The sequence below is a fragment of the Scyliorhinus canicula genome, chromosome 8 (assembly GCF_902713615.1).
Source record: "Scyliorhinus canicula chromosome 8, sScyCan1.1, whole genome shotgun sequence".
Classification (NCBI taxonomy): Eukaryota; Metazoa; Chordata; class Chondrichthyes; order Carcharhiniformes; family Scyliorhinidae; genus Scyliorhinus; species Scyliorhinus canicula.
In genome coordinates, this window is record NC_052153.1 from 198,592,297 (window position 1) to 198,617,022 (window position 24,726).

Sequence of the window (24,726 nt, forward strand, 5' to 3'; positions counted from 1 at the left end):
TGAGGTCTACAAACTTATGAGAGCTATGAACTGGGTGGATAGCAACAAGCTTTTCCCAAGAGTGGGGGTGTCAGTTACAAGGGGTCACGATTTCAAGGTGAGAGGGGGAAAGTTTAAGGAGATGTGCGTGGAAAGTCTTTTACGCAGAGGGTGGTGGGTGCCTGGAACGCTTTACCAGCGGAGGTGGTAGAGGCGGGCACAATAGCATCATTTAAGAAGCATCTAGACAGGTATATGAATGGGCGGGAACAGAGGGAAGTAGACCTTGGAAAATAGGAGACAGGTTTAGATAAAGGATCTGGATCGGCGCAGGCTGGGAGGGCCGAAGGGCCTGTTCCTGTGCTGTAATTTTCTTTGTTCTTTGTTAATGGTATTTAAATTTACCAACATGGTGTATCATCCTCCTTTCTCAAACTCAACAATCTTGGTTTGTCCTCAAGTTAATTTTTTTCATCCAACTGCACACTGTTCCATGGGTCTGAATTCTGTTAAACAGTCTTTTATGTGGTAGACTCAATTCTAACTGTCAAGAGAATTGGGCAAATACTTGAAAGCCAAAATAATTTTCAGGGCTAGAGGGAAAGAGCAGTTGAACTGAATGAATTGGATAACTGTACTGAAGGGCCTGCAATGATACAATGGGTTGAATTTTCTCTTATGCTGCCTCGTTTTATGATTCTACTTCCTAATACATACACTATCCAACTTGAATACTTCCCCCAGATAGAAATGGACAGGAAAATATCTATGCGCTGTTAGGTAATTTGAATATTCTGAATTCTCCGTGTACCCGAACAGGCATCGGAATGGGGCGACTAGGGGATTTTCACAGTAACTTCATTGCAGTGTTAATGTAAGCCTACTTGTGACACTAATAATCATTATTGACATTCCCATTTTAACCAAAGTTCTCATAAATACACCCCCCTCGTCATGCACACAACTCCCTAGATCTCCCTCAATACGTGCTCAACCCCTCTGCAATACATACACACCATTCCTCCCTCCCAACGTACATACACACACACTCTCCCGCCCCTCTCCTCTCCCCCTCTCCTCTCTCCTCCCCCCCTCTCCTCTCTCCTCTCCTCCCCCTCTCCTCTCTCCTCCCCCCCTCTCCTCTCTCCCCCCCCCCCTCTCCTCTCTCCTCCCCCCCTCTCCTCTCTCCTCCCCCCCTCTCCTCTCTCCTCCCCCCCTCTCCTCTCTCCTCCCCCCCTCTCCTCTCTCCTCCCCCCCCTCTCCTCTCTCCTCCCCCCCTCTCCTCTCTCCCTCCCCTCCTCCTCTCTCCCTCCCCTCCTCCTCTCTCCCTCCCCTCCTCCTCTCTCCCCCCCGTCTCCTCTCCTCTCTTCCCCCCCTCTCCTCTCTTCCCCCCCCCGTCTCCTCTCCTCTCTTCCCCCCCCCTCTCCTCCCTTCCCCCTCTCTCCTCTCTTCCCCCCCTCCCTCTCTTTCTCCCCCCTCCCCTCCCTTTCCCCCCTCCCCTCCCTTTCTCTCCCCCCCTCCCCTCCCTTTCTCCCCCCCTCCCCTCCTTTCCCCCCCCCCCTCCCCTCCCTTTCCCCCCCTCCCCTTGTCAAGGGAGGTCATGTCTGACAAATCTGTTAGAATTCTTTGAGGTGATAACAAGGAAGTTAAACAAAGGAGAGCCAGTGGACGCAATCTATTTAGATTTCCAGAAGGCCTTTGACAAGGTACCGTACAGGAGGCTGCTAAGTAAGATAATAGCCCATGGTGTTAGGGGCAAAGTACTGGCATGGATAGAGGATTGGCTGACTGGCAGAAGGCAGGGGTTGGGGATTAATGGGTATTTTCAGGATGGCAGCCAGTGACTCTTGGTGTTCCGCAGGAGTCAGTGCTGGGACCACAACTATTCACAATATATGTCAATGATCTGGAGGAAGGAACTGAAGGCACTGTTGCTAGTTTTGCAGACGATACAAAGATCTGTAGAGGGACAGGTTGTATTGAGGAAGGAGGCTGCATAAGGACATGGACAGGCAAGGAGAGTGGGCAGTGAGTGGCAGATGAAATACAACATGGAAAAGCGTGAGGTTATGCATTTTGATGGGAAGAATAGAGGTACAGAGTATTGTTTGAATTGGGAATTGCTGAGGAAATCAGAAGCACAAAGGGACTTGGGAGTCCTTGTTCACGATTCTCTCCAGGTTAACGTGCAGGTTCAGTCGGCAGTTAAGAAGGCAAATACAATGTTAGCATTCATGTCGCGAGGGCTGGAATACAAGACCAGGGATGTACTTCTGAGGCTGTATAAGGCTCTGGTCAGACCCCATTTGGAGTATTCCGAGCAGTTTTGGGCCCCGTATCCAAAGAAGGATGTGCTGGCCTTGGAAAGGGTCCAGAGGAGGTTCACAAGAATGATCCCTGGAATGAATAATGGTCATATGAGGAGCAGTTGAGGACTCTTGGTCTGTGCTTGACGTTTATAAGGATGAGGGAGGATTTCATTGAAACTTACAGCATACGGAGAGCCCTAGATAGAGTGGACATGGAGAAGATGTTTCCACGAGTCGGAACTAGAACACGAGGCCACAGCTTCAGACTGAAGGGACGATTCTTTCAAACAGAGATGAGGAGGAATTTCTTCAACCAGAGGGTGGTGAATCTGTAGAACTCTTTGCCACAGGTGGGGGCCAAATCACTGAGTGTCTTTAAGACAGAGATAGATAGGTTCTTGATCAATAAGGGGATCAGGAGTCATGGGGAGAAGGCAGAATGGGGATGAGAAAAATATCAGCCATGATTGAATGGTCGAGAAGACTTGATGGGCCGAATGGCCTCATCCTGCTCCTATATCTTATGGACACACATCGCACCCCCCCCCCCCCCCCAACACATCCACACCCGCCTCATTCCCCCCAACACATAATAATAATCTTTGTCACAAGTAGGCTTACATTAACACTGCAATGAAGTTACTGTGAAAATACCATCGTCGCCACACTCCGGCGCCTGTTCGGGTACAGAGAGGGAGAATTCAGAATGTCCAATTCACCGACAGCACGTCTTTCAGGATTTGTGGGAGGAATACGGAGCACCCGGAGGAAACCCACGCAGACATAGGGAGAATGTGCAGTCTCCACAGAGACAGTGACCCAAGCCGAGAATCGAACCCGAGACCCTGGCACTGTGAAGCCATAGTGCTAACCATTGTGCCATACACACCACTTCCAAATGCTGTCCCCCCCCACATCTACCCCAATCCCGACGACACATCCACACTGACCCCCCCCCAAACACAGCCACACCGAATCGTTCCCCCCCCAGACACATCCACCCCACGACACATTCACAACCCCCCCCCCTCCCCGCCACATCCATACCTAACCCCTGCGACACATCCACACACCCCCCACCCTGAACATACCCGCACCCCGCCCTTCTCCTCCATCACAAATTGCCTAATGGACAAATAAGAACTGTTTATGGAAATGAATGATGGATTTCAAATTTCAGAAATACTTCAACAGCATGAATAGTAAATTAATGTATTTCTTTGGCGAGATATTTGCTCTAATTCAGATGAGGTGGTGAAGGCTAGCACTGAATCCTAATTTCCATATCTTTGTAAGTTTTTAGTTTGTGACATGCACCTCTAAATCCAACAAGCAGTATTATTCTGTTCCAATAAAATAGAGCACAAGAGAAGTTGATATGCACCACCTGACAAAATTAAACATGCAACTAGTCACCCTCCTTTCTGCACCCAACCTTTCCTCCCCAGTGATTGTCCCATTCCTGCTCATGGGGAAAAGCTAGACTGCGAGTCCGATTCAGGTTGCCTCCCAATGTGGGATTGACACTTAACTCCCAGGCACAACACAAGTAACACCTTGGTCTGCGTCTAACTCACCCTCTTAAGAGATGGAAAAGTTAAGCTCTCAAGCAATGAAAACCTCAGTTGCATTGTACTTACATTCTGAAGAAGCTGCTCAAACCAATCATATCCCGTATCTCTGCATGCAGCAACCTGTAAAATAGATCAAAGCCAACTGTCAATATTAGCATTATTAGGGAAACAGGCCGTTATTCCAGTGACAACAATCAGGAGCAACACAACACCAACAGCCTCAATAGCCTTCATCAACTGGAAAAAACATTTGGGAACATAGGTCCATGAGTGGGCTACTTTGTCTGGAGAGATTGTTTCAAAAATTAGATGAATACTGTTTTGCATCCACACTCATTGACATTTTCCATAAAACTTGATATCTTTATCCAACTAGATGGTATCAATTAAGTTTCGGATTCCCTGCATCCACAGCCTTTTGGGGAAGAGTTCTAGATTTCCACTTGCTGTGCATCAGTGCTTCCTGACATCATCCCTGAACCAAAGCAAACACAGAAACATAAAAAATAGGAGTAGGACATTGGGTCCATTCCAGCCTGCTTCACCCTTCAGTATGACCATGGCTGGTCATCTATATCAACACCATAATCTAGCCCTCTCCCCATAATCCTGGACACCTTTTGAGTCAAATTGATTTCTAAGAAACTGTCCTAAATACATTCCATGATCTCACCTTCAATGTTAGGTTTTCCAATTTAATTTGTCTAATCAATAGAATAGTTAAATCGCCCACGATTACTGCTGTTCCTTTCTTACAAAAAACATTATTTCTTGATTTTAAACTCTGTTCTAAAGTGCAGCTACTGTTAGGGGGTCTATCAACTCTTTACATCTTTCCCGGCTATGTTTATTTCCACACATTCTACATAAAATATTAAAACACGCTGCTGTCCAGAGAGACCTGGGTGTGCTAGTGCACGAGTCGCAAAAAGTTGGTTTACAGGTGCAACAGGTGATTAAGAAGGCAAATGGAATTTTGTCCTTCATTGCTAGAGGGATGGAGTTTAAGACTAGGGAGGTTATGTTGCAATTGTATAAGGTGTTAGTGAGGCTACACCTGGAGTATTGTGTTCAGTTTTGGTCCCCTTACCCGAGAAAGGACGTACTGGCACTGGAGGGTGTGCAGAGGAGACTCACAGGCTTTTAAAAAAAAAATTTAGAGTAGCCAATTCATTTTTTCCAATTAAGGGACAATTTAGCATGGTCAATCCACCTATCTGCACATCTTTGGGTTAAGAACAAAGAACAAAGAAAAGTACAGCACAGCAGGCCCTTCGGCCCTCCAAGCCTGTGCCGACAATGCTGCCCGACTAAACTAAAATCTTCTACACTTCCTGGGTCCGTATCCCTCTATTCCCATCCTCTTCATGTATTTGTTAAGATGCCCCTTAAATGTCATTATCGTCCCTGCTTCCACCACCTCCTCCGGCAGCGAGTTCCAGGCACCCACTACCCTCTGTGTAAAAAAAAATTGCCTCGTACATCTCCTCTAAACCTTGCCCGTCGCACCTTAAACTTATGCCCCCTAGTCCACTCTGTCTATGCCCCTCATAATTTTGTAGACCTCTATCAGGTCGCCCTTCAACCTCCGTCGTTCCAGTGAGAACAAACCAAGTTTATTCAACCGCTCCTCATAGCTAATGCCCTCCATACAAGGCAACATCCTGGTAAATCTCTTCTGCACCCTCTCTAAAGCCTCCACATCCTTCTGGTAGTGTGGCGACCAGAATTGAACACTATATTCAAAGTGTGGCCTAACTAAGGTTCTATACAGCTGCAACATGACTTGCCAATTCTTATAATTCAATGCCCCGGCCAATGAAGGCAGGCATGCCGTATGCCTTCTCGACTACCTTCTTGCCCCTTTCAGTGACTTGTGGACCTGTACACCTAGATCTCTGATTTTCAATACTTTTGAGGATTCTACCATTCACTGTATATTTCCTACCTGTATTAGACCTTCCAAAATGCATTACCTCACATTTGTCCGGATTAAACTCGATCTGCCATCTCTCTGCCCAAGTCTCCAAACGATCTAAATCCTGCTGTATCCTCTGACAGTCCTCATTGCTATCCGTAATTCCACCAACCTTTGTGTCGTCTGCAAACTTACTAATCAGACCAGTTACATTTTCCTCCAAATCGTTTATATATACTACAAACAGCAAAGGTCCCAGCACTGATCCCTGCAGAACACCACTAGTCACAGCCCTCCAATTAGAAAAGCACCCTTCAATTGCTACTCTCTGCCTTCTATGACCTAGCCAGTTCTGTATCTATCTTGACAGCTCACCCCTGAGCCCGTGTGACTTCACCTTTTGTACCAGTCTACCATGAGGGGCCTTGTCAAAGGCCTTACTGAAGTCCACATAGACAACATCCACTGTCCTACCTGCATCAATCACCTTTGTGACCTCTTCGAAAAACAAGTTAGTGAGACACAACCTCCCTTTCACAAAACCATGCTGCCTCTCACTAATACGTCCATTTGCTTCCAAATGGGAGTAGATCCTGTCTCGAAGAATTACCTCCAGTAATCTCCCTACCACTGACGTAAGGCTCACCGGCCTGTAGTTCCCTGGATTATCCTTGCTACCCTTCTTAAACAAAGGAGCAACATTGGCTATTCTCCAGTCCTCCGGGACATCACCTGAAGACAGTGAGGATCCAGAGATTTCCGTCAAGGCCTCAGCAATTTCCTCTCCAGCCTCCTTCAGTATTCTGGGTTAGATCCCATCAGGCCCTGGGGACTTAGCTACGTTAATATTTTTCAAGACGCCCAACACCTTGTCTTTTTGGATCTCAATGAGACCCAGGCTATCTCCACACCCTTCTCAAGACGCAACATCCACCAATTCCTTCTCTTTGGTGAATACTGATGCAAAGTATTCATTTAGTACCTCACCCATTTCCTCTGGCTCCACACATAGATTCCCTCACCCGTCCTTCAGTGGGCCAACCCTTACCCTGGCTACCCTCTTGCTTTTTATGCACGTGTAGGATTTTCCTTAACCCTATTTGCCAATGACTTTCGTGACCCCTTCTAGCCCTCCTGACTCCTTGCTTTAGTTCCTTCCTACGTTCCTTATACTCCACACAGGCTTCATCTGTTCCCAGCTTTCTAGCCCTGACAAATGCCTCCTTTTTCTTTTTGACAAGGCCTACAATATCTCTTGTTATCCAAGGTTCCCGAAATTTGCCGTTTTTATCCTTCTTCCGCACAGGAACATGCCGGTCCTGAATTCCTTTCAACTGACATTGGAAAGCCTCCCACATGTCAGATGTTGATTTACCCTCAAACATCCGACCCCAATCTAGGTTCTTCAGTTCCCGCCTAATATTGTTATAATTAGCCTTCCTCCAATTTAGCACATTCACCCTAGGACCACTCTTATCCTGTCCACCAGCACTTTAAAACTTACTGAATTATGGTCACTGTTCCCGAAATGCTCCCCTACTGAAACTTTTACCACCTGGCCGTGCTCATTCCCCAATACCAGGTCCAGTATAGCCCCTTCCCTAGTTGGACTGTCTACATATTGTTTTAAGAAGCCCTCCTGGATGCTCCTTACAAACTCTGGCTGGTCTTAGCCTCTAGCACTAAGTGAGTACCAGTCAATATTGGGGAAGTTAAAGTCTCCCATCACGACAACCCTGTTGTTTTTACTTGTATCCAAAATCTGTCTATCGATCTGCTCCTCTATCGCCCGCTGGCTGTTGGGAGGCCTGTAGTAAACCCCCAACATTGTGACTGCACCCTTCTTATTCCTGATCTCTACCCATATAGCCTCGCTGCCCTCTGAGGTGTCCTCCCGCAGTACAGCTGTGATATTCTCCCTAACCAATAGCGCAACTGCTCCACCCCTTTTACATCCTCCTCTATCCCGCCTGAAACATCTAAATCCTGGAACGTTTAGCTGCCAATCCTGTCCTTCCCTCAACCAGGTCTCTGTAATGGCAACAACATCATATTTCCAAGTACTCGAAGTTTATCTGCCTTACGCGTAATACTTCTTGCATTAAAACAGATGCACTTCAGGCCACCAGACCCGCTGTTACAGCAACATCTCCCTGTCTGCTCTGCCTCAGAGCCATAGTGGCCCTATTCCCTAGTTCGCCCTCAATGCTTTTACCTTCTGACCTATTGCTCTGGTACCCACCCCCTGCCATACTAGTTTAAACCCTCCCGTGTGACACTAGCAAACCTTACGGCCAGGATATTTATGCCTCTCCAATTTAGACGCAACCTGTCCTTCTTATACCGGTCACACCTGTCCCGGAAGAGCTCCTAGTGGTCCAGATAATGGAAACCCCCCCATCTGCACCAGCTGTTTAGCCACGTGTTTAGCTGCTCTATCTTCCTATTTCTAGCCTCACTGGCACGTGGCACAGGGGGTAATCCAGAGATTACTACCCGAGAGGTCCTGTCTTTTAACTTTCTGCTTAGCTCCCTGAACTCCTGCTGCAGGACCTCATGCTCCTTCCTACCTATGTCGTTAGTACCAATATGTACAACGATCACTGCCCGTTTGCCCTCCCCCTTCTGGATGCCCGCTACCCGTTCTGAGACATTCTGGACCCTGGCACCAAGGAGGCAACATACCATCCTGGAGTTTCTTTCACGTCCACAGAAGCGCCTATCTGTGCCCCTGACTATAGAGTCCCCTATGACTATTGCTCTTCTGCGCTTTGACCCTCCCTGCTGAACATCAGAGCCAGCCATGGTGCCACTCCATGGCTGGTGCTGTTTTCCCCTGGGGCTGGTTTAGCATACTTGGCTAAATCGCTGGCTTTGAAAGCAGACCAAGGCAGGCCAGCAGCAAGGTTCAATTCCCGTACTAGCCTCCCCAAACAGGAGCCGGAATATGGCGACTAGGAGCTTTTCACAGTAACTTCATTGAAGCCTACTCGTGACAATAAGCAAATTTCATTTTTCATTTCATTCCCCCCCCAGACAGTATCCAAAGGAGTATACCTGTTCGAGAAGGGGACAACCACAGGGGATTCCTGCACTGACTGCCTGCCCCTTCTGGTGGTCACCCATTTCTCTGCCTGCACCTTGGGTGTGACCACATTTATATAACTGCTATCTGTGACGCTTTCCACCACCTGCATGCTCCTAAGTGCATCCAACTCTCCAACCGAGCCATGTGGTCTGTGAGGAGCTCCAGTTGGGTGCACCTTCTGCAGGTGAAGCCATCCGGGACGCTGGAAGCCTCCTGGACCTGCCACATCACAAATAAGATCACTGCACCCCTCTAATTGACATTGTGTCAAATAATTAGTAAATTAAATTGAAATTTTTTTTAAAAAAGTTACTGTTAACTATACGTTTCCTCGCACTAGATTTCTACTATGAATGTGAAAGCTAAATACAGTACTCTCCGATCTCTGGCTTAGATACCATTCTAAATTATAATTAAGTAATTAAGCTTAATTTGTTTAAAAATGCTTAATTTTTAAATTTAGTGTAGATTCCCAACCAGCCAATCAGGTCACAGCTTTACTGTGATGTCACTTCAGTTTCCCCCCCCACACACAATTTGAAACGGTAACAAAAATAAAAATAAAAATCACTTACCATCCCAGGATGCTCTCTGGTTGTGGGAGTGAAACCCACTCAAACACGGGGAGAATGTGCAAAGTCCACACGGGCAGTGACCCAGAGCCGGGATCGAACCTGGGACCTCGGTGCCGTGAGGCAACAGGGCTAACTCACCACGCCACAGTGCTGCCCTGAGATTCACTAGGTTAATCCCAAAACTGAAGGAGTTGGATTACGAGGAGAGGTTGAGTAGACTGGGACTGTACTTGTTCTGGGTTCTGAATATTTAAGGTCATTCAGTATTTTGGAAGAATAAGAGGAACGGCAAATGGGATGTTCTAGAAGAATGGTCTTGTCTTGGAAGATCAAAATAAGAACCTAAGAACTAGGAGCAGGAGTCGGCCATCTGGCCCCTCGAGCCTGCTCCGCCATTCAATGAGATCATGGCTGATCTTTTGTGGACTCAGCTCCACTTTCCATCCCGAACACCATAACCCTTAATCCCTTTATTCTTCAAAAAACTATCTTTATCTTGAAAACATTTAATGAAGGCTCAACTCCTTCACTGGGCAAGGAATTCCATAGATTCACAACCCTTTGGGTGAAGAAGTTCCTCCTAAACTCAGTCCTAAATCTACTTCCCCTTATTTTGAGGCTATGTCCCATCGTTCTGCTTTCACCCACCAGTGGAAACAACCTGCCCGCATCTATCCTATCTTTTCCCTTCGTAATTTTATACGTTTCTATGAGATCCTCCCCCCCCTCCCCCCCTTCTAAATTCCAACGAGTACAGTCCCAGTCTACTCAACCTCTTCTCGTAATCCAACCCCTTCAGATCTGGGATTAACATAGTGAATCTCCTCTGCACACCCTCCAGTGCCAGTACGTCCTTTCTCAAGTAAGGAGACCAAAACTGAACACAATACTCCAGGTGTGGCTTCACTAACACCTTATACAATTGCAGCATAACCTCCCTAGTCTTCAACTCCATCCCTCTAGCAATGAAGGACAAAACTCCATTTGCCTTCTTAATCACCTGTTGCACCTGTAAACCAACTTTATGCGACTCATGCACTAGCACACCCAGGTCTCTCTGCACAGCGGCATGTTTTAATATTTTGTCCTTTAAATAATAATCCCTTTTGCTGTTATTCCTGCCAAAATGGATAACCTCACATTTGTCAACATTGTATTCCATCTGCCAGACCCTAGCCCATTCACTTAACCTATCCAAATCCCTCTGCAGACGTCCGGTATCCTCTGCACTTTTTGCTTTACCACTCATCTTAGTGTCGTCTGCAAACTTGGACACATTGCACTTGGTCCCCAACTCCAAATCATTTATGTAAATTGTGAACAATTGTGGGCCCAACACTGAACCCCAAGGGACACCACTAGCTACTGATTGCCAACCAGAGAAACACCCATGAATCCCCACTCTTTGCTTTCTATTAATTAACCAATCTTCTATCCATGCAACTACTTTACCCTTTCTGCCATGCATCTTTATCTTATGCAGCAATCATTTGTGTGGCACCTTGTCAAAGGCTTTCTGGAAATCCAGATATACCACATCCATTGGCTCCCAATTATCTACCGCACTAGTAAAGCCCTCATAAAATTCCACTAAATTAGTTAGGCACAACCTGCCCTTTATGAACCCAATGGGACAATTTCCAGCCAGATGCCTCGCTATTTCTTCCTTGATGATAGATTCCAGCATCTTCCCTACTACTGAAGTTAAGCTCACTGGCCTACAATTACCCGCTTTCTGCCTACCTCCTTTTTTAAACAGTGGTGTCACGTTTGCTAATTTACAATCCGCCGGGACCACCCCAGAGTCTAGTGAATTTTGATAAATTAGCACTAGTGCATTTGCAATTTCCCTTGCCATCTCTTTTCGCACTCTGGGATGCATTCCATCAGGGCCAGGAGACTTGTCTACCTTTAGCCCCATTAGCTTGCCCATCACTACTTCCTTGGTGATAACAATCATCTCAAGGTCCTCAGCTGTCATAGCCTCATTTCCATAAGTCACTGGCATGTTACTTGTGTCTTCCACTGTGAAGACCGACCTAAAAAACCTGTTCAGTTCCTCAGCCATTTCCTCATCTCCCATTATTAAATCACCCTTCTCATCCTCTAAAGGACCAATAGTTACCTTAGCCACTCTTTTTTTGTTTTATATATTTGTAGAAACTTTTACTGTCTGTTTTTATATTATGCAGCAATCTTTTGTGTGGCACCTTGTCAAAAGCTTTCTGGAAATCCAGATATACCACATCCATTGGCTCCCCGTTACCTACTGCACTGGTAATGCCCTCAAAAAATTCCACTAAATTAGTTAGGCATGACCTGCCCTTTATGAACCCAATGGGACAATTTCCATTGCAAGTTTACTCTCATAATCTATCTTACTCTTCTTTATAGCTTTTTTAGTAGCTTTCTGTTGCCCCCTAAAGATTTCCCAGTCCTTTTGTCTCCCACTAATCTTTGCCACTTTGTATGCTTTTTCCTTCAATTTGCTACTCTCCCTTATTTCCTTAGATATCCATGGTCGATTTTCCCTCTTTCTAACGCCCTTCCTTTTTGTTTTGTCTAAACCTTTGCTGAGCACTGTTAAAGAGTGGAATTAAATATTTGGGGTCAGAACCCTGACTCCCACAGCAGCTTGGGACACAGTTCATCTGGCCCTGGATATTTGTCCACAGTTAGGCCCACCAATATCTCCAATACCTTGCCATCCCTGTGACAGTTTACTCAAGAACCTCGCAATCTTTTTTAAATTCTCAGGCAGTGACCAGTGTAACCCACAAAGATCGATGCTGGGACCCCAGCTATTTACAATATCTTTTAATGATTCAGATGAGGGAACAAAATGTAATATCTCCAAAGTTGTGTGGAAGGGCGAGCTGTGAGGAGGATGCAGAGATCCTTCAGTGTGATCTGGACAAGTTGAGTAAGTGGGCTAATGAATGGCAGATGCAGTATTATTTGGATAAATGCGAGGTTATCAAACTTTGGTAGCAAAAACGAGAAGGTAGATTATTATCTGAATGGCCATAAACTAGGAGGGGAGAATGAACAACGAGACCTGCGAGTCCTTGTACACCAGTCGTTGAGGGTAAGCATACAAGTACAACAGGCGATAAAGAAGGCAACGGTCGCCATTGTCCCAGATGACGATAGGTTGCTTTCCCCTTTGGGGAAGAGAACTGATTGGTGGTGATTTAACCCGAGGATCACCACACCTCAGGCAAGGGGCAAGGTTGAGAAGGCGAGGCCTTCATGAACAACCTCAGCCGGTACGCTGAGTGCCTGGATTGCGTTGCCAGGGGAGGTTGTGGAAGCAGATACATTTACGGCATTAAAGGGCATCTTGACAAACACATGGATAGGATGGGTATGGATTATGGCACAAGGAAGTGCTGAGGGTTTTGGCCAAGGGTGGTACTATGACCGGTACAGGCTTGGAGAGCCGAAGCATTTGTTCCTGTGATGAATTGTTCTTTGACTGTGTAAAACGCTGGTGAGGCCGCAGCTGGAGTATTGTGTACAGTTCAGGCCACAACACTACAGGAAGGACATAATTGCTCTGGAGATAGAGCAGAGGAGATTTTCAATAATGTTGCCAGGGCTTTAGATAAGATACTGAGGGACAGGACGCACGCACATTTTGAGGAAAATGGACTCGTTAATGACATGCAGCATGGTTTTGTATGGGGAAGGTCATATCTCACCAACTTGATTTGAGTTTTTTCAAGAGGTGACGAGGAACATTTTTGAGGGAAGGGCTTTGGATGTAGCTTATTTGGACTTTGGTAAGGCGTTTGACAAGGTCCCACATGGCAGACTGGTACAAAAACTAAAATCTCATGGGATTCGGGGTTGGCTGGCTAGATTATAGAAGGCAGAGAGTAGCGGTGGAAGGGTATTTTTCAGAATGGAGATCTGTAGCTAGTGGTGTTCCACGGGGTTCAGTCCTGGGAATTCTGTTGTTTGTGGTGTATATAAATGATCTGGAGGAAAATGTAGCTGTTCTAATTAGTAAGTTTGCGGATGCACGGTAGCACAGTGTGAAGCATTGTGGCTTCACAGCGCCAGGGTCCCAGGTTCGATTCCCTGCTGATCACTGTCTGTGCGGAGTCTGCACGTTCTCCCCGTGTCTGCATGGGCTTCCTCCGGGTGCTCCGGTTTCCTCCCACAGTCCAAAGACATGCAGGTTAGGTGGTTTGGCCATCCTAAACTGCCCTTAATGTCCAAAAAAGGTTAGGAGGGGTTGTTGGGTTATGGGGATAGGATGGAAGTGAAGGCTTACGTGGGTCGGAGCAGACTCGATGGGCCGAATGGCCTCCTTCTGCACTGTATGTTCTATGTTCATGACACGATGATTGGCGGAGTTGCTGATAGCGCCGAGGATTGTCAGAGGATACAACAGGATATAGATAGATTGGAAATCTCAGGCACAGAAATGGCAAATGGAGTTTAATCCGGACAAATGAGAGATGATGCATTTTGGTAGTTCTAACAGGGGGGGGGGGGGGGGGGGGCGGGTGGAATATACAGTAAATGGTAAAACGCAGAGACATCTGAGCGTGCAGGTCCACAGATCTTTGAAAATGCCAACACAAGTGGACAAGGTAGTCAGGAAAGCATACGGAATGCTTGCCTTCATTGGCTGGGGCATCGAGTATAAAAACTGGCAAGTCATGCTGCAGTTGTACAGAACCTTGGTAAGGCCGCACTTGGAATACGGCGTTGTCCTCGGGAATACAAATGGTTGTGGAGAATTGGAATTTTCAGTACCAAATACCTGTGGATACTGGGGCACAATTGCAGTTGAGACTTGAGATTGCTAGAATTTTTGTTGGTGTTGGTACGGAGCTATGGCAGATAAATGTAGCTGAGATATAGATCAGTCATGATCCAATGGAATGGCAGGAAAGCTCAAGGGGTGGAATGGCCCTCTGTAAGCCCTTTGACTCATTTTCAAAACCATCTGGATCTGTACTGAAAGGCCTCAAGTTTCACAGGTGTATGCCATAATGTTATGAAGATTTTATAGGATAGTGCGAAGATTTTACTCACCACATCTGTGACATTTAGGATTTTCCGCGTCATCCCTTCAGCATCGTGAGAAGGTGTGGGAGTGAACCAGAGCTTCTGGAATGTTTCATTTACTAGTTTCTGCAGAGGGATACATTAAAATTAGATCAGCATCCATTTGGGAGTTCATCCAATCAAAGCAAACACAAGAACAGCACTGGAATTAGAACAGGTCACATGGAATCATAGAAGTGCAGTGCAGAAAGAGGCCATGTGGGCCATCGAGTCTGCACCAACCCTTGGAAAGAGCACCACACTTAAACCCATGCCTCCACCCTGTCACCGTAACCCAGCAACCCACATAACTGTTGGACATTGCAGGCAATTTAGCATGACCAATCCACCTAATGCCACACATCTTTGGACAGTGGGAGGAAACCGGAGCACCCAGAAGAAACCCACACAAACAGGGGGAGAACATGCAGACTCCGCACTGACAGTGACCCAAGGCGGAATCGTACACAGATTGGAGACTGGAGCACAGAAATGGCAGATGCCGTTTAATCCAGACAAATGCGAGGTTATGCATTTTAGAGGATCAAATGGGGCAGCAGGGTAGCATGGTGGTTAGCATAAATGCTTCACAGCTCCAGGGTCCCAGGTTCGATTCCTGGCTGAGTCACTGTCTGTGTGGAGTCTGCACGTCCTCCCCCTGTGTGCGTGGGTTTCCTCCGGGTGCTCCGGTTTCCTCCCACAGTCCAAAGATGTGCGGGTTAGGTGGATTGGCCATGCTAAATTGCCCGTAGTGTCCTAATAAAAAAAGTAAGGTTAAGGGGGGGGTTGTTGGGTTACGGGTATAGGGTGGATATGTGGGTTTGAGTAGGGTGATCATGGCTCGGCACAACATTGAGGGCCGAAGGGCCTGTTCTGTGCTGTACTGTTCTATGTTCTAAATCTAGGTTTGAATTAACATAGAGGGATCTGGGCGTGCAGGTCCACAGTTCCCTAAAAATGGCAACACAGGTGGCCAAGGTGTTAAGAAGGCATATGGCATGCATCAGCCAGGGCATTGAGTGCACATGTTTTATAAACTTCTATTGACCCCACTGGATCAAATGGAAATGCAGGAGAATTGAATATGGGATGGTTCAATTTGCAAATTTTATAACATCGGATTAACTGCCTGTGTGGAGTCTGCACGTCCTCCCCGTGTGTGCGTGGGTTTCCTCCGGGTGCTCCGGTTTCCTCCCACAGTCCAAAGATGTGCGGGTTAGGTGGATTGGCCATGCTAAATTGCCCGTAGTGTAAGGTTAATGGGGGGATTGTTGGGTATACGGGTTAAAGTAGGGTGATCATTGCTCGGCACAACATCGAGGGCCGAAGGGCCTGTTCTGTGCTGTACTGTTCTATGTTCTATGTTCTATAAAAAAGCAGAAGGGCGGGGCTGAGGACCCGGGTTCGAATCCTGGCTCTGGGTCACTGTCCGTGTGGAGTTTGCACATTTTCCCCATGTCTGCGTGGGTTTCACCGCAAAGATGTGCTGGTTAGGTGGATTAGCCACGCTAAATTGCCCCTTAATTGGAAAAGAAAAATAATTGGTTACTCTAAATTTATTTTAAAAAGCAGATTGGGATAAACCAAACAATTTAAGGTCAAACAGCCCACTGGTGTTTTTTTTTTGGGGGGGGGGGGGGGGGGGTCGGGTCGGATGACTATGATCATTGGCAAGGACAAAACAAATTCTCACTTGGAGAAAGCAACATTGATTTATTGAAGATAAATCATGATGAACTAATGCAAGGTGTTGAGGGTTTGGGGAAGAATAATAATAATAACCCAGGTTAATATCCTGTGTAAGAACATAAGAACTAGGAGCAGGAGTAGGCCATCTGGCCCCTCGAGCCTGCTCCACCATTCAATTAGATCATGGCTGATCTTTTGTGGACTCAGCTCCACTTTCCGGCCCGAACACCATAACCCTTAATCCCTTTATTCTTCAAAAAACTATCTATCTTTACCTTAAAAACATGTAATGAAGGAGCCTCAACTGCTTCACTGGGCAAGGAATTCCATAGATTCACAACCCTTTGGGTGAAGAAGTTCCTCCTAAACTCAGTCCTAAATCTACTTCCCCTTATTTTGAGGCTATGCCCCCTAGTTCTGCTGTCACCCGCCAGTGGAAACAACCTGCCCGCATCTATCCTATCTATTCCCTTCATAATTTTAAATGCTTCTATAAGATCCCCCCTCATCCTTCTAAATTCCAACGAGTACAGTCCCAGTCTACTCAACCTCTCCTCATAATCCAACCCCTTCAGCTCTGGGATTAACCTAGTGAATCTCCTCTGCACACCCTCCAGCGCCAGTACGTCCTTTCTCAAGTAAGGAGACCAAAACTGAACACAATACTCCAGGTGTGGCCGCACTAACACCTTATACAATTGCAACATAACCTCCCTAGTCTTAAACTCCATCCCTCTAGCAATGAAGGACAAAATTCTATTTGCCTTCTTAATCACCTGTTGCACTTGTAAACCAACCTTCTGTAACTCATGCACTAGCACACCCAAGTCTCTCTGAACAGCGGCATGCTTTAATATTTTATCGTTTAAATAATAATCCCGTTTGCTGTTATTCCTACCAAAATGGATAACCTCACATTTGTCAACATTGTATTCCATCTGCCAGACCCGAGCCCATTCACTTAACCTATCCAGTCCTGGTTCAAACCTCACCCCAGCAGCTGGTAGAATTTCAATTAAGTTAATTAATAAATTCAAAAGATTTATAAAGAAAGAAAGAAAAGTACAGCACAGGAACCTTCGGCCCTCCAAGCCCGTGCCGATCATGCTGCCCGACTAAACTAAAATCTTCTACACTTCCTGGGTCCCTATCCCTCTATTCCCATCCGATTCATGTATTTGTCGATACCCCTATTGTCCCTGCTTCCACCACCTCCTCCGGCAGCGAGTTCCAGGCACCCACTACCCTCTGTGTAAAAAAACTTGCCTCGTACATCTCCTCTAAACCTTGCCCGTCGCACCTTAAACCTATGCCCCCTAGTGATTGACCCCTCTACCCTGGGGAAAAGCCTGACTCCACTCTGCCTATGCCCCTCATAAAAACAATTAGAATGGAAGCTGGTCGTAGTGGTGATGGTGTCGATTGTAATAAAAAATCCTTTAGGGATGGAAATCTGCTCCGTCTCAATGTGGCTGACTCTTATATGCTCTCTGAAATAGCCCACAAGCTATTTAGTTCAATAGAAATTAAGAATGGGCAACAAATACTGGCCTGGTCAGCAACACACAGATACTAGCCTGGTCAGCAACACACAGATACTAGCCTGGTCAGCAACACACAGATACTAGCCTAGTCAGTAACACACAGATACTGGCCTGGTCAGCAACACACAGATACTGGCCTGGTCAGCAACACACAGATACTAGCCTGGTCAGTAACACACAGATACTAGCCTGGTCAGCAACACACAGATACTAGCCTGGTCAGCAACACACAGATACTGGCCTGGTCAGCAACACACAGATACTAGCCTGGTCAGCAACACACAGATACTAGCCTGGTCAGCAACACACAGTAGCCTGGTCAGCAACACACAGATACTAGCCTGGTCAGCAACACACAGATACTAGCCTGGTCAGTAACACACAGATACTAGCCTGGTCAGCAACACACAGTAGCCTGGTCAGCAACACACAGATACTAGCCTGGTCAGCAACACACAGATACTAGCCTGGTCAGCAACACACAGATACTAGCCCGGTCAGCAACACACAGTAGCCTGGTCAGCAACACACAGATACTAGCCTGGTCAGCAACACACAGATACTAGCCTGGTCAGTAACACACAGATACTGGCCTGGTCAGCAACACACAGATACTAGCCTGGTCAGCAACACACAGATACTGGCCTGGTCAGCAACACACAGATACTAGCCTGGTCAGCAACACACAGATACTAGCCTGGTCAGCAACACACAGATACTGGCCCGGTCAGCAACACACAGATACTGGCCCGGTCAGCAACACACAGATACTGGCCTGGTCAGCAACACACAGATACTAGCCTGGTCAGCAACACACAGATACTAGCCTGGTCAGCAACACACAGATACTAGCCTGGTCAGCAACACACAGATACTAGCCTGGTCAGCAACACACAGTAGCCTGGTCAGCAACACACAGATACTAGCCTGGTCAGCAACACACAGATACTAGCCTGGTCAGCAACACACAGATACTGGCCTGGTCAGTAACACACAGATACTAGCCTGGTCAGCAACACACAGATACTAGCCTGGTCAGCAACACACAGATACTAGCCTGGTCAGCAACACACAGATACTAGCCTGGTCAGTAACACACAGATACTGGCCTGGTCAGCAACACACAGATACTGGCCTGGTCAGCAACACACAGATACTAGCCTGGTCAGCAACACACAGATACTGGCCTGGTCAGCAACACACAGATACTGGCCTGGTCAGCAACACACAGATACTGGCCTGGTCAGCAACACACAGATACTGGCCTGGTCAGCAACACACAGTAGCCTGGTCAGCAACACACAGATACTAGCCTGGTCAGCAACACACAGATACTAGCCTGGTCAGCAACACACAGATACTAGCCTGGTCAGCAACACACAGATACTAGCCTGGTCAGCAACACACACACTAGCCTGGTCAGCAACACACAGATACTAGCCTGGTCAGCAACACACAGATACTAGCCTGGTCAGCAACACACAGATACTAGCCTGGTCAGCAACACACAGATACTAGCCTGGTCAGCAACACACAGATACTAGCCTGGTCAGCAACACACAGATACTAGCCTGGTCAGCAACACACAGATACTAGCCTGGTCAGCAACACACAGATACTGCCTGGTCAGCAACACACAGATACTAGCCTGGTCAGCAACACAGATACTAGCCTGGTCAGCAACACACAGATACTAGCCTGGTCAGCAACACACAGATACTAGCCTGGTCAGCAACACACAGATACTAGCCTGGTCAGCAACACACAGATACTAGCCTGGTCAGCAACACACAGATACTGGCCTGGTCAGCAACACACAGATACTAGCCTGGTCAGCAACACACAGATACTAGCCTGGTCAGCAACACACAGATACTAGCCTGGTCAGCAACACACAGATACTAGCCCGGTCAGCAACACACAGATACTGGCCCGGTCAGCAACACACAGATACTGGCCTGGTCAGCAACACACAGATACTAGCCTGGTCAGCAACACACAGATACTAGCCTGGTCAGCAACACACAGATACTAGCCTGGTCAGTAACACACAGATACTAGCCTGGTCAGCAACACACAGATACTAGCCTGGTCAGCAACACACAGATACTAGCCTGGTCAGCAACACACAGATACTGGCCTGGTCAGCAACACACAGATACTGGCCTGGTCAGTAACACACAGATACTAGCCTGGTCAGCAACACACAGATACTAGCCTGGTCAGCAACACACAGATACTGGCCTGGTCAGCAACACACAGATACTAGCCTGGTCAGCAACACACAGATACTAGCCTGGTCAGCAACACACAGATACTAGCCTGGTCAGCAACACACAGATACTAGCCTGGTCAGCAACACACAGATACTAGCCTGGTCAGCAACACACAGATACTAGCCTGGTCAGCAACACACAGATACTGGCCTGGTCAGCAACACACAGTAGCCTGGTCAGCAACACACAGATACTAGCCTGGTCAGCAACACACAGATACTAGCCTGGTCAGTAACACACAGATACTAGCCTGGTCAGCAACACACAGATACTAGCCTGGTCAGTAACACACAGATACTAGCCTGGTCAGCAACACACAGATACTAGCCTGGTCAGCAACACACAGATACTAGCCTGGTCAGCAACACACAGATACTAGCCTGGTCAGCAACACACAGATACTGGCCTGGTCAGCAACACACAGTAGCCTGGTCAGCAACACACAGATACTAGCCTGGTCAGCAACACACAGATACTGGCCTGGTCAGCAACACACAGTAGCCTGGTCAGCAACACACAGATACTAGCCTGGTCAGCAACACACAGATACTAGCCTGGTCAGCAACACACAGATACTAGCCTGGTCAGCAACACACAGATACTAGCCTGGTCAGCAACACACAGATACTAGCCTGGTCAGCAACACACAGATACTAGCCTGGTCAGCAACACACAGATACTAGCCTGGTCAGCAACACACAGATACTAGCCTGGTCAGCAACACACAGATACTAGCCTGGTCAGCAACACACAGATACTAGCCTGGTCAGCAACACACAGATACTAGCCTGGTCAGCAACACACAGTAGCCTGGTCAGCAACACACAGATACTGGCCTGGTCAGCAACACACAGATACTAGCCTGGTCAGCAACACACAGATACTGGCCTGGTCAGCAACACACAGATACTAGCCTGGTCAGCAACACACAGATACTGGCCTGGTCAGCAACACACAGATACTAGCCTGGTCAGCAACACACAGATACTGGCCTGGTCAGCAACACACAGATACTAGCCTGGTCAGCAACACACAGATACTAGCCTGGTCAGCAACACACAGTAGCCTGGTCAGCAACACACAGATACTAGCCTGGTCAGCAACACACAGATACTGGCCTGGTCAGCAACACACAGATACTGGCCTGGTCAGCAACACACAGATACTAGCCTGGTCAGCAACACACAGATACTAGCCTGGTCAGTAACACACAGATACTAGCCTGGTCAGCAACACACAGATACTAGCCTGGTCAGCAACACACAGATACTAGCCTGGTCAGCAACACACAGATACTAGCCTGGTCAGCAACACACAGATACTAGCCTGGTCAGCAACACACAGATACTAGCCTGGTCAGTAACACACAGATACTAGCCTGGTCAGCAACACACAGATACTGGCCTGGTCAGCAACACACAGATACTGGCCTGGTCAGTAACACACAGATACTAGCCTGGTCAGCAACACACAGATACTAGCCTGGTCAGCAACACACAGATACTAGCCTGGTCAGCAACACACAAATACTGGCCTGGTCAGCAACACACAGTAGCCTGGTCAGCAACACACAGATACTAGCCTGGTCAGCAACACACAGATACTAGCCTGGTCAGCAACACACAGATACTAGCCTGGTCAGCAACACACAGATACTAGCCTGGTCAGCAACACACAGATACTAGCCTGGTCAGCAACACACAGATACTAGCCTGGTCAGTAACACACAGATACTAGCCTGGTCAGCAACACACAGATACTAGCCTGGTCAGCAACACACAGATACTAGCCTGGTCAGCAACACACAGATACTAGCCTGGTCAGCAACACACAGATACTGGCCTGGTCAGCAACACACAGATACTAGCCTGGTCAGCAACACACAGATACTGGCCTGGTCAGCAACACACAGATACTAGCCTGGTCAGCAACACACAGATACTAGCCTGGTCAGCAACACACAGATACTAGCCTGGTCAGCAACACACAGATACTAGCCTGGTCAGCAACACACAGATACTGGCCTGGTCAGCAACACACAGTAGCCTGGTCAGCAACACACAGATACTAGCCTGGTCAGCAACACACAGATACTAGCCTGGTCAGCAACACACAGATACTAGCCTGGTCAGCAACACACAGATACTAGCCTGGTCAGCAACACACAGATACTAGCCTGGTCAGCAACACACAGATACTAGCCTGGTCAGCAACACACAGATACTAGCCTGGTCAGTAACACACAGATACTGGCCTGGTCAGCAACACACAGATACTAGCCTGGTCAGCAACACACAGATACTAGCCTGGTCAGCAACACACAGATACTAGCCTGGTCAGCAACACACAGATACTAGCCTGGTCAGCAACACACAGATACTGGCCTGGTCAGCAACACACAGATACTAGCCTGGTCAGCAACACACAGTAGCCTGGTCAGCAACACACAGATACTAGCCTGGTCAGTAACACACAGATACTGGCCTGGTCAGCAATACACAGATACTAGCCTGGTCAGCAACACACAGTAGCCTGGTCAGCAACACACAGATACTGGCCTGGTCAGCAACACACAGATACTAGCCTGGTCAGCAACACACAGATACTGGCCTGGTCAGTAACACACAGATACTAGCCTGGTCAGCAACACACAGATACTAGCCTGGTCAGCAACACACAGATACTAGCCTGGTCAGCAACACACAGATACTAGCCTGGTCAGTGACACACAGATACTAGCCTGGTCAGCAACACACAGATACTAGCCTGGTCAGTGACACACAGATACTAGCCTGGTCAGTAACACACAGATACTAGCCTGGTCAGCAACACACAGATACTGGCCTGGTCAGCAACACACAGTAGCCTGGTCAGCAACACACAGATACTAGCCTGGTCAGCAACACACAGATACTAGCCTGGTCAGCAACACACAGATACTAGCCTGGTCAGCAACACACAGATACTAGCCTGGTCAGCAACACACAGATACTAGCCTGGTCAGCAACACACAGATACTAGCCTGGTCAGCAACACACAGATACTAGCCTGGTCAGCAACACACAGATACTGGCCTGGTCAGCAACACACAGATACTAGCCTGGTCAGCAACACACAGATACTAGCCTGGTCAGCAACACACAGATACTAGCCTGGTCAGCAACACACAGATACTGGCCTGGTCAGCAACACACAGATACTAGCCTGGTCAGCAACACACAGATACTAGCCTGGTCAGCAACACACAGTAGCCTGGTCAGCAACACACAGATACTAGCCTGGTCAGCAACACACAGTAGCCTGGTCAGCAACACACAGATACTAGCCTGGTCAGCAACACACAGATACTAGCCTGGTCAGTAACACACAGATACTAGCCTGGTCAGCAACACACAGATACTAGCCTGGTCAGCAACACACAGATACTAGCCTGGTCAGTAACACACAGATACTAGCCTGGTCAGTAACACACAGATACTAGCCTGGTCAGCAACACACAGATACTAGCCTGGTCAGCAACACACAGTAGCCTGGTCAGCAACACACAGATACTAGCCTGGTCAGCAACACACAGTAGCCTGGTCAGCAACACACAGATACTAGCCTGGTCAGCAACACACAGATACTAGCCTGGTCAGCAACACACAGATACTGGCCTGGTCAGCAACACACAGATACTAGCCTGGTCAGCAACACACAGATACTAGCCTGGTCAGCAACACACAGATACTGGCCTGGTCAGCAACACACAGTAGCCTGGTCAGCAACACACAGATACTAGCCTGGTCAGCAACACACAGATACTAGCCTGGTCAGCAACACACAGATACTAGCCTGGTCAGCAACACACAGATACTAGCCTGGTCAGCAACACACAGATACTGGCCTGGTCAGCAACACACAGATACTAGCCTGGTCAGCAACACACAGATACTGGCCTGGTCAGTAACACACAGATACTAGCCTGGTCAGCAACACACAGATACTGGCCTGGTCAGCAACACACAGATACTAGCCTGGTCAGCAATACACAGATACTAGCCTGGTCAGCAACACACAGATACTAGCCTGGTCAGCAACACACAGATACTAGCCTGGTCAGCAACACACAGATACTAGCCTGGTCAGTGACACACAGATACTAGCCTGGTCAGCAACACACAGATACTAGCCTGGTCAGCAACACACAGATACTGGCCTGGTCAGCAACACACAGATACTGGCCTGGTCAGCAACACACAGATACTGGCCTGGTCAGCAATACACAGATACTAGCCTGGTCAGCAACACACAGTAGCCTGGTCAGCAACACACAGATACTAGCCTGGTCAGCAACACACAGATACTAGCCTGGTCAGCAACACACAGATACTAGCCTGGTCAGCAACACACAGATACTAGCCTGGTCAGCAACACACAGATACTAGCCTGGTCAGTGACACACAGATACTAGCCTGGTCAGCAACACACAGATACTAGCCTGGTCAGCAACACACAGATACTGGCCTGGTCAGCAACACACAGTAGCCTGGTCAGCAACACACAGATACTAGCCTGGTCAGCAACACACAGATACTAGCCTGGTCAGCAACACACAGATACTAGCCTGGTCAGCAACACACAGATACTGGCCTGGTCAGCAACACATAGATACTAGCCTGGTCAGTAACACACAGATACTAGCCTGGTCAGCAACACACAGATACTAGC

General features: G+C 47.7%; 1 protein-coding gene across 1 annotated transcript in view; it reads right to left on the reverse strand.

Moving 5' to 3' along the window:
• LOC119970799 (nipped-B-like protein) overlaps positions 1–24,726 on the reverse strand; it is a 559,915-nt gene that overhangs the window by 102,690 nt on the left and 432,499 nt on the right. Inside the window, 2 exon segments of the mRNA XM_038805973.1 lie at positions 3,929–3,982; positions 14,496–14,594. Coding sequence (XP_038661901.1) covers positions 3,929–3,982; positions 14,496–14,594 — 153 coding nt within the window.